Genomic DNA, 11,823 nt, shown 5'->3' with positions numbered 1-11,823 from the left:
ATGGACGACTATCAGTCAGGATTTGGTCCAGAAGTTGTATGAGAGCAGCCGGGGAGAATTGCAGAGGTCCTGAAGAAGAAGCCGCAACACTGCAAATATTATAGACTTGCTGCAGTAACTCATCTAGCTGTCAGTATAAGATTCTGTTACTCAGAATATGATGGAAATTCTATTTCTGTATGTGATCAAAACATCTGACAAACACATAAAAACCAGAGGGCAGAGGATCATGGGAAAATATAAGATTTGTGTCATTCTCAAAACTTTTGGCCATGACTGTACGTGGTATATACTTTACATGCACAGTATAAAGCATATGTGCCAGTCCTGGGGCCAGTGATACCAATGTGGGAACTGACAGAACTTTCTTAGTGGCTGACAGGAAGGACTTTCATAGATCTCAGTCTAGTGCAGCAGGGCTCCTGGGACTTGTAGTTCTGACAGCTCACACTGCACGTTGCTTTGGCTGCAGCGCACACGGTGACAACACTCTCCCGGCGGGCCGTGCAGTCACTTTCTAAAGTTTAGTAACTTTCAGCCGCTCTCCTCCTCACACCCTGCCCAATGTGTACAGCACCCAGCACACTGACAACTCCCTGCCAATGTCATCCGGCACCACAGTGGTTAAACCCGTATAATATACAGCACCGCCCACATCATCTGAGGTGAACATGCTGACTGCCGGTGCCCTGTAATCTCTGTGTGGAGTGGTATGGGGCACTAAGCATAGCCACTCACTAGTCACTTGCAGTCCTGGTGCGGAGCTCACCTGCGGTGTTCGCCCCCCCCACCCCCACCCCCAGAGTCGGTATTGGTATTTTATTTGTTTGGGTGTTAAGTATTAGGCCTCTGTCTTTCCCCCATGTGGATGTGTCCATGTTCCTGTGCCTCTCCCCCCTGTACCGCACTGTAGAGCACTGCAGGAGCAGGTACGTCCCAGATTTCTTCATGGTTGGCCCTTACCAATAACTATATGGACAGGGCAGGTTGGGTGTACAATAATCCGGAACACAATCCATAAATTGGACGATGACCGATATGTCGGTGATTTCCCTCAGTTTCGATACTCTGAGCCCGTGGACTGGCTGCTGATGCTGATCGGAACGGCAGCCGCCATCATCCAAGGAGTGTGCTATCCTCTCCTGGCTGTCGTCTTCGGGGACATGGCCAACAGCTTCGTCTCAGATGGCAAGTCCTCAGGTACGTTAAAGGGGGTCTCCACAGTGAGCGGGAGCACATAATGAATTGGGTAGACGGTCCCATGAGGTGTATGACTAAGGGTCGGCCACAGATTAGTGCCACCAAGTGTATGTGTAGTAGTGTGAGTGCATCACTAGAGATGTTCTGGTATCTGAGGCTACTGACCGACACAACGCTGAATATTATCTACAGCACAGTATATAGTGGTGTTATTTGCTGTATAGTACTGTTATAGGATTTGCACAAGCCAAAAAGACAGAAATGGCTGCACATCGCACCCATGGCTGACACGAAAGCTTGTTCAGCTATAATAAAAACCAACATCAGAAGTTAGTATATAATTTGGCCAAACCATATTGCCTCATGTACCAACGTGCAGGTCTTCTGATACACATGAGTCCCTAACCAAAAAACATCACTGTGCCGGTCAGCTAACACAATCCCCGCTAGACGTGCGCAAGCAGAGAAGGGGGGCCATGGAATGGCCCTGCAACCCCAATGTTACAGGGCCAAACCCCAAAGGGCCCCCCCGAACCCCACAGGCGCCACCGGCGGAGAGGGTGGGCGCCAAACACAAGTGTGAACAAGCGCTTACCTCTCACCATTACTCCTGCAGGTAGAATGGGAGAATCAACGGAGGTACTTACCATATGTACACAGGTGCTTCCTGCTAATTTGGATCACATGGGTCTTACAAAGGAGGAGTGCTAGCCACAATAGGTTTGGTCCTGTGACATTGGGGTTGCAGGACCATTCCATGGTCTCCCTTCCCTGCTTGTGCACGCTTTGCGGGGTTAGCGGTCGCTGACCGACACAGTGTGAAGTTAGTGTAGGGACTCATGTGAACCAGAAGACCGGCACATGGTACATGGGGCAATATGGTTTGGTCAAATTATATACCAACATCCTGGCGTTGGTTTTTAATTATAGCCGAGTGGCATTAGTGTCAGCCATAGGTGTGAGGGGCGGCATTAGTGTCAGCCATAGGTGTGAGGTGCTGCAATAGTGTCAGCCATAGGTGTGAGGTGCGGCATTAGTGTCAGCCATAGGCGTGAGGTGCGGCATTAGTGTCAGCCATAGGTGTGAGGTGCGGCATTAGTGTCAGCCATAGGTGTGAGGTGCAGCATTAGTGTCAGCCATAGGTGTGAGGTGCGGCATTAGTGTCAGCCATAGGTGTGAGGTGCGGCAATAGTGTCAGCCATAGGTGTGAGGTGCGGCATTAGTGTCAGCCACAGGTGTGAGGTGCGGCAATAGTGTCAGCCATAGGTGTGAGGTGCGGCAATAGTGTCAGCCATAGGTGTGAGGTGCGGCAATAGTGTCAGCCATAGGTGTGAGGTGCGGCAATAGTGTCAGCCATAGGTGTGAGGTGCGGCAATAGTGTCAGCCAAAGGTTTGAGGTGCCGCAATAGTGTCAGCCATAGGTGTGAGGTGCGGCAATAGTGTCAGCCATAGGTGTGAGGGGCAGATGCTCCTTTCTCTCCATGTCGTACTGTTATAGAATTACTTTATTATTCAGATGTTATTTCTACCCTGTATAGTGTTATCTACTGTATGTCACTATTCTCTGGCACTACTACTTGGGCACTGTATAGTGTATTATTTATCTCACTATTATGTGGCACCAATGCGTGGGCTCTGTATAGTATAGTATTTACCTCACTATTATGTGGCACCGATGCGTGGGCTCTGTATAGTATAGTATTTACCTCACTATTATGTGGCACTACTATTTGGACACTGTATAGTATAGTATTTATCTCACTATTATGTGGCACCGATGCATGGGCACTGTATAGTATATTATTCATCTCACTATTCTCTGGCACTACTACTTGGGCACTGTATAGTATAATATTTATCTCACTATTCCCTGGCACTGATACTGTATAGTATATTTTTATCTCCCTATTATGTGGCACTACTACTTGGGCACTGTATAGTGTATTATTTATATCACTATTCTCTGGCACTACTACTTTGGCACTGTATACTATATTATTTATCTCACTATTATGTGGCACTGATACTGTATAGTATATTTCTATCTCACTATTATGTGGCACTGATACTGTATAGTATATTTTTATCTCACTATTATGTGGCACTGATACTGTATAGTATATTTTTATCTCACTATTATGTGGCACTGATACGTGGGCACTGTATAATTTTTTTATATTATTTTTTTTTCTGACAGGCAACATGACAATAGAAAATCAAAAGAACACGACCCACTCACTACTGGGGCAAATGACCACGTAAGCCGCTGGTCCGACTGGCCTCAATCTAAATTCCCTTCTGAGAAGAGGAAGCTATTTTGGCTTTTAGTTCAGTTCTTTGCTTGTCCTATGGGGCATTATTTTTACTTTATTTATTGTCTTTTTTTATTATTATTATTTTTGTGAAATCAGATTTAAACAAAAAAAGCAAAAAGGTGTCGGTCAGGTGTCCGGGTAGGACGTAGCCTCGGGGTCAGGGGTTACCTTCTCACATTTTTATGTTGCTTCTATCCAAATAATTTCTATATATGCAAATGAGGCTGAAGTGTCTAGGGGGCGTTCCAAGTGTCCAGATCTGTGAGGCCACTCCCCCTCTGTTATGCCCCATGCTTGTGTATACAGGTGCAGCTAACAAATCGGCTATGAATGTTTCTCCCTTATGCTGCGTTTACACGTAGTGATTATTGGCCCGATCGTACGATTAGCGATGTCGGATATACGATTTTTTTTTTATAACGATCAGCGTTTAGACGGTACGATATATCGTACGAAAATTAGTTAAATCGGCGAACGACTGTTCACACGGAACGATTTGCGAATTTTTTGCGTACGATGAACAACGATTTGCTGACCTGATGAAAGATCACGATGTACAATTTATCGTGCGTCGTTCGATCGTTCGCTGCGTTTACACGTACGATTATCGTTCCAATTCGACCGTTATCGCGCAAATTCGCATGATAATCGTTACGTGTAAACGCAGCATTAGATTCGCCTATTATTACACCGGCCTGGGAGGTGCCGCCATGCTTGCTGGTTACATTCAGATTTCTTTTTTTGGAGCTTGACCGCCGGACGGCAGATCAGCAGGATCAGGCGGAGTTTCTTCCATGTGGTAATGAGGCAGGAGATCAGCTGGTTTGATGTCAACAATGGCGGAGAGCTGAACACCAGGCTGACTGAGTGAGTACTCACTATTACTACCTATAGAATGACCAGGGCCACCATCAGGAATTTTGGGGCCCCATACAGCCAAAGTATCAGGGCCCCCTATTAGCAGAACCAATCCCAAAAATTTGCGATGTATCCTTAACTGATGTCTTTGGAGTGGCATGCAGACACAGGTGCTTTGGATACGTCCTTGTTCCATGCATGTGCCCTAATAATTAAAATAAAAACATGTTGCTCGATCTCCCAGCAGCAGCCACGTCTGCACGCCACTCCAGAGACATTAACTTTGTGGCAGGCACCCTTTAAGAATTACTGTCATTTGAATTGAAGGGTACTCCTAACTTAACTATTGCATTGCCACACAAACATTATATAACATCTAAATATACAGGGGGAGATTTATCAAACATGGTGTAAAGTGAGACTGGCTCAGTCGCCCCTAGCAACCAATCAGATTCCACCTTTCATTCCTCACAGGCTCTTTGGAAAATGAGAGGTGGAATCTGATTGGTTGCCGGGGGCGACTGAGCCAGTCTCACTTTACACCATGTTTGACAAATCTCCTCCAATGTATCTACCGCTTCTGGACGCATATTGCTATATTATCTGCACTTACCGCGACCGGAAGTCTTGAACTTGAGCTTTCGTCTCATCTCTCTAGCTGGGATCGGGGCTAGGCTAGGAGGTCGCCTTTTCCTGGCTCCACTTCCCATCTTTTGCCAGACTTGGTAACTGAGCAGATAGTGACGGCCCCTGTCTCTGTATCTGATGTTACCAAGTCTTGCAAGAAATGGGAAGTGGAGCGGGGAAAAAGTGATCTCCTAGCCTCTTACATGCCATGGCGCTAGGACCATGGCAACCAAGCAGACACATCTCGGGCCCAAGATGGCGCCCGATCCTAGACAGGGAGATGAGAATTTTATCAAGTTCAAGATTGCAGATAATGAGTGCAGATAACATAGCACTATGCCGCCAGATGCAGTAGAGATAGTATATTTAGATGTTATATAACTTTTGTGTGGCAATGCAATAGTTATTTATAAATTATAGCAGGAGTACCCCTTTAACTTTTGACGTGTGCAACATGAATGAAGTTAAGACTGGTCAGGGTCTAAACCCCCTCCAATCGTTACCTATAGTAATGTGCACAGTAGTATGGTTCACTCCCCAGCTCAGTGCACAGTCCAACTGATCACAGGAAATGGGCTCCATAGACTATAGTGGAGCCCCTCTCCTATAATCAGTTGCACTGTAAGGGCTGTATTACACGGCCTGATCACTAATGTAAGTGAGTTCTGATCTGCTAGATCGGTGCTTGCTTGCTGAGCCCATATACGGCTCGATAATCATGCAGCAAGGGCTGTGTGTATATATATATACTGTAGATGGATGGTTTGTTTGATTGTTTGCAAGATTGCTCCATTTTTCAACATCAGATTTTCTGAAACACAAACTGGCTGTAGGTGTAGACACAGCGATCAGCACGTTTCTCACCTGAATCTATGGTGTTTGCTCAGATTATGCACAATTATTGCTTTTACCTGTTTTGACATCTTACCCTGTTATTATATTTCTGTGCCTTCCACCCAAGGTGGCCATCGAGGCGGTGGAGAACATTCGGGCTGTAGTTTCCCTAACCAGAGAGAAGAAATTTGAGGCTCTTTATGAAGAGAAACTGGAAGGACCTCACAGGTAGATACACTGTACAATAGAGACCTCCTCTACAGTGGAGACCTCGTACTCTACAATGGAGACCTCCTCCTCTACAATGGAGACCTCTTACTCTACAATAGAGACCTCTTACTCTACAATGGAGACCTCTTACTCTACAATGGAGACCTCTTACTCTACAATGGAGACCTCCTCCTCTACAGTGGAGACCTCCTCCTCTACAGTGGAGACCTCTTACTCTACAGTGGAGACCTCCTCCTCTACAGTGGAGACCTCTTACTCTACAGTGGAGACCTCCTCCTCTACAATGGAGACCTCCTCCTCTACAGTGGAGACCTCTTACTCTACAGTGGAGACCTCCTCCTCTACAATGGAGACCACCTCCTCTACAGTGGAGACCTCCTCCTCTACAGTGGAGACCTCTTACTCTACAGTGGAGACCTCCTCCTCTACAGTGGAGACCTCTTACTCTACAGTGGAGACCTCCTCCTCTACAATGGAGACCTCTTACTCTACAATGGAGACCTCCTCCTCTACAGTGGAGACCTCCTCCTCTACAATGGAGACCTCCTCCTCTACAGTGGAGACCTCTTACTCTACAGTGGAGACCTCCTCCTCTACAGTGGAGACCTCTTAGTCTACAATGGAGACCTCTTACTCTACAATGGAGACCTCCTCCTCTACAGTGGAGACCTCTTAGTCTACAGTGGAGACCTCTTAGTCTACAGTGGAGACCTCTTAGTCTACAATGGAGACCTCCTCCTCTACAGTGGAGACCTCTTAGTCTACAATGGAGACCTCCTCCTCTACAGTGGAGACCTCCTCCTCTACAGTGGAGACCTCTTAGTCTACAGTGGAGACCTCTTAGTCTACAATGGAGACCTCCTCCTCTACAATGGAGACCTCCTCTATAGTGGAGACCTCCTCCTCTACAATGGAGACCTCCTCTATAGTGGAGACCTTCTCCTCTAAAGTGGAGACCTTCTGTACAGTTGAGACGTCCTTTATAGTGGAGACCTCCTCCACAATGTAGACCACCTTTACTGGAGACCTCCTCTACAATGAAGACCTTCTCCTTTACAATGGAGACCACCTCCACAGTGGAGACCTCCTGTATAATTGAGACCTCCTGTACAATTGAGACCTCCTCCACAATGTAGACCACCTTTACAGTGGAGACCTTCTCCCGAGAGGACTAGAAAATCAATGGGCTCATCTGGAAGTGTTTCCCACCATGGATTTTGCTTCTTCACCTGGACGGTTCCCGATGTGATTCAGTTCCCGATATAAAGTTTGCACCCTAATAATAATAATAATAATAATTTTTATTTATATAGCGCCAACAGATTCCGCAGCACTTTACAATTCTGATATGTGGACCTCCTGCATTCATCTCTTCCAGATCGGTAACATAAAGAGATCCTTCCAGTTATGATGCCGGAAATATACTGTTCTATACCTTATATTTCAGGAACTCTATCAGGACGGCGCATGCACAAGGCTTCCTCTATGGACTCTCTCAATCAATCATGTTTTTTACATACGCTGCAGCGTTCCAGTTTGGCGCATTCTTAGTGCAGAAAGGATACATGATGTTCGATAACGTGTTTCTGTAAGTAGGAGTGAATGGGATCCCAGAAGCGTCAGAGATAGAGACGCTTAGCAAGAGCTCAATAGCCAGCAAGGGGTTAACTGGGGGTGTAATATAGAAGGTCAGGGCTCCGCTCCAGAATGTAAATGGGGATTTGTCCAGGACCAGAATTCCCCCTGGGACCTATGGGAGACTAGTTGTCACTGAATTCTGCATGAATGGGCTTTGACATTGTTACATTTTCGTTTAGGATCTTCACGGCCATTGTATTTGGCGCCACGGTGTTGGGTCAGACCAGTTCCTTCGCTCCAGACTACGCAAAAGCTAAAGTTGCAGCAGCTCATATCCTCAGTCTGCTAGAGAGGACGCCTCTTATAGACAGCGACAGCACCGACGGCCACAAACCTGAAAACTGTCTCCAGTCCTGGGCAATCGTGAACAATATTTCAAGTTTAAGAGGGTCAATTCAGCACCATCAAGGACGTTATTATCTACTTGTTTCCCCAAAAATAAGACCTAGTAGAGGTTTTGCTGAATTGCTAAATACAAGGCCTCCTCCGAAAATGAAACCTAGCAAAGTTTTTGTTTGGAAGCATGGCCCCAACCTTTACTGTCTTGTTGCAGAGCAGTTGCATGCAGGACATGAAGACCTGCAGCCAACCCCGATGCTCCCTTCTGCATCCGTCACTTGTAAATGTGCAGGCAAGGCATCAAGATGCCCGTCACCTGCTGACATCCCTGCTGTCCCCTACCTCCAGATGTAGAGCTGCACACAGTCTGCTGTTATCCCGCCGCCTGACACCATACTGTACTCTCTGTCCCTGCTGTGCTGTATGAGTGTGCTGTGGTGAGCTCCCCCTGGTGGCTGGAAGCTGCTATACCGTGCACTGTCCCTGCTGTGCTGTAGGAGTGTGCTGTGGTGAGCTCCTCCTGGTGGCCGGAAGCCGCTATACCGTGCACTGTCTCTGCTGTGCTGTAGGAGTGTGCTGTGGTGAGCTCCCTCTGGTGGCCAGAAGCTGCCATACCGTGCACTGTCCCTGCTGTGCTGTAGGAGTGTGCTGTGGTGAGCTCCCTCTGGTGGCCACAAGCCGCCATACCGTGCACTGTCCCTGCTGTGCTGTAGGAGTGTGCTGTGGTGAGCTCCCTCTGGTGGCTGGAAGCCGCTATACCGTGCACTGTCCCTGCTGTGCTGTACTAGTGTGCTGTGGTGAGCTCCCTCTGGTTTCTGGAAGCCGCTATACCGTGCACTGTCTCTGCTGTGCTGTAGGAGTGTGCTGTGGTGAGCTCCCTCTGGTGGCCGGAAGCCGCTATACCGTGCACTGTCTCTGCTGTGCTGTAGGAGTGTGCTGTGGTGAGCTCCCTCTGGTGGCCACAAGCCGCCTTACTGTACGCTCTGTCCCTGCTGTACATGTGACATGTGAATTCTTCTTCATGAAAAAATAAGACCTAGGGCATCTATGGGAGCAAAAATTAATATAAGACACTGTCTTATTTTTAGGGAAACACAATATATTTTTCAAGTTAGTAAGAAGTCCAAGAATTCAGATGTAATAGTGAAACCTTCAGATGTGGAGAGGTTCTGTATACTGTATCTTGCACTGACCTATCATGGTGTATACTGTATCTTGCACTGACTTATCATGGTGTACGTTTATAACAGTCTCGCTGTGATGGGAATATTGTGTTTAAGGGAGTTCACTTCAATTACCCGACCAGACCGGATGTGGCGGTGCTTCAGGGACTGGACATCACTGTGGGCAAGGGAGAGACCCTGGCGCTGGTGGGCAGCAGCGGGTGCGGGAAGAGTACCACAGTCCAACTCCTGGAGAGATTCTATGACCCGTATGAAGGAGAAGTGGTAAATTATTTTATCATTCTGCATACATAAAAAATCAGGACCATCTCTCCTTGGGACCAGCGGGCTGCCGGATAATCATGGGGGGGATGGTACATAATAAAGAAAATAGGCTTATTGGTCCCCACAACCCTGCAGGGAATCAACAAGCTCCCAGACCGCCACCAGCTGTCATTTTTGAGGGTATGTCCCAAGCCCTCTCAGCTAGTGAGTGACTGCCTGAACGCAGCATCCATCAGTCAGTCACTGACTGTCTGAGCGCAGCATCCATCAGTCAGTCACTGACTGCCTGAGCGTGGCATCCATCAGCTGGTCACTGACTGCCTGAGCATGACATCCATCAGCCGGTCACTGACTGCCTGAGAGCGGCATCCATCAGCCGGTCACTGACTGCTTGAGAGCAGCATCCATCAGCTGGTCACTGACTGCCTGAGAGCGGCATCCATCAGCCGGTCACTGACTGCCTGAGAGCGGCATCCATCAGCCGGTCACTGACTGCCTGAAAGCGGCATCCATCAGCCGGTCACTGACTGCCTGAGAGCGGCATCCATCAGCCGGTCACTGACTGCCTGAGAGCGGCATCCATCAGCCGGTCACTGACTGCCTGAGCACAGAATCCATCAGCCGGTCACTGACTGCCTGACCGTGGCATCCATCAGCCAGGATGTGATGTTGCAGGAGGGAGAAATGGAGGATTCTGTGGGGGTCCTGGAGTGGAACATGGCGCTGAAGGGCACAGGATACTTTATTATGTGCCCCCCACCCCCTGCCTGTACTAAATATTTCTCTTGGCCAGACTTTAAGACAATAAAAATTCAGGCTCAGACTACGTACTGTTTGTAGTCTGTAACCATGGAGATGAGGGATGGGATGAGATCTGGGGGATCCGACCGGTCACCACCTTCATCTCTTTGTCCTGTTCCTCATTGCTGTTCCCCATGCTGTTTGACTGCAGTAGAGCGGAGAATATCGCCTATGGGGATAACAGCCGGGTGCTGCCGTTTGGAGAGATCGAAAGAGCGGCCAAGGCGGCCAATATCCAGAGCTTCATAGAATCCCTCCCTGAGGTAAGTCTCTTCTCATCGTCTTATGGCCAGTACAGTAGCGTCATAGCTGAAGACACCAGGCAATGCTGACTGGGTGTATATACAGTAATTACATTGTCTATGGTTACAGAAATATAACACCCGTGTGGGAGACAAAGGGACGCAGCTCTCCGGGGGTCAGAAGCAGAGGATAGCCATAGCCCGAGCCCTGGTCCGCCAGCCCAAAATCCTGCTGCTGGATGAGGCCACATCGGCCCTGGATACAGAGAGCGAGAAGGTAATGGGGGAAATGGCGGATAAGTGGGGGCTCCTTATCATGCTGCAGGGGTTTGCCGTGTGGTTAGGCACTTCCTTACACAGAGACCCACATTGGCCTCATTTAAAATGTAAAATATATCAGTTAATATAAGTTTCCCCTACAGGTGGTACAAGAAGCTCTGGACAAGGCCCGAGAAGGCCGCACATGTATCGTCATCGCTCACCGGCTGTCCACCATTCAGAACGCAGATAAGATCGCCGTCATCCAGAACGGAAAGGTTGTAGAACAGGGGACGCACCAGCAGGGGGTGTATCACTCACTGGTCACAATACAGCTCTGACCCACATGACCAGAGCCGATGACAAATACCACATCCCTAGGACAAACATGATATATGGCATTCACATGGAACCGCAGCAGATATAAGAACACCCCCTTCCCCCGACTCCAGATATTGTAACGGAGTAGTGAAATCTAGAGTATGTAATATGGAGTAGACCTTCCAGACGGCCGACATAGCTACCTGACTCCAGGGGCTCACATGTAAGGTTGACCGTGCATTGGGGGCTCCCATCTCAGTTCTTATGTATCCCACTCCTGAAATCTCTCATGTCCTGCCAGTGATCTCACATCCATTCCCCCCAGAGAGCGACCAATAATCCCCTGCAGGTATGCCCCCTATATACTCTGTGTGCACTGTCCATATGCCCCGATTATGTACATTGTATGCCACAATATACTCTGATCATGTGCACTGTCTGCCCCCTATATACTCTGATTGTGTGCACTGTCTGCACATATATCCTGATCATGTATACTGTCTGCCCCATATATCCTGATCATGTATACTGTCTGCCCCATATACCCTGATCATGTACACTGTCTGCCGCATATATCCTGATCATGTGCACTGTCTACCGCATATATCCTGATCATGTGCACGGTCTGCCCCATATATCCTGATCATGTGCACTGTCTGCCCCATATATCCTGATCATGTGCACTGTCTGCCGCATATATCCTGATCATGT

At 48.1% G+C, this 11,823-nt stretch overlaps 1 protein-coding gene across 1 annotated transcript; it reads left to right on the top strand.

The window, feature by feature from the left end:
- LOC138784228 (ATP-dependent translocase ABCB1-like) lies at positions 1-11,259 on the top strand. The gene is made up of 10 exons (XM_069959734.1): positions 1-36; positions 1,059-1,200; positions 5,888-6,062; positions 7,513-7,653; positions 7,883-8,043; positions 9,297-9,490; positions 9,626-9,725; positions 10,331-10,554; positions 10,664-10,810; positions 10,956-11,259. The coding sequence occupies exons 1-10, from the start codon at positions 1-3 to the stop codon at positions 11,130-11,132; spliced, it is 1,497 nt and encodes a 498-aa protein (XP_069815835.1). The 3' UTR covers positions 11,133-11,259.
- Positions 11,260-11,823: the final 564 nt, after the last annotated feature.

Source organism: Dendropsophus ebraccatus, chromosome 2 (assembly GCF_027789765.1).
Source record: "Dendropsophus ebraccatus isolate aDenEbr1 chromosome 2, aDenEbr1.pat, whole genome shotgun sequence".
Classification (NCBI taxonomy): Eukaryota; Metazoa; Chordata; class Amphibia; order Anura; family Hylidae; genus Dendropsophus; species Dendropsophus ebraccatus.
The sequence above is the reverse complement of the archived record's forward strand: the minus strand, read 5'-3'. Positions and strand labels throughout refer to the sequence as shown.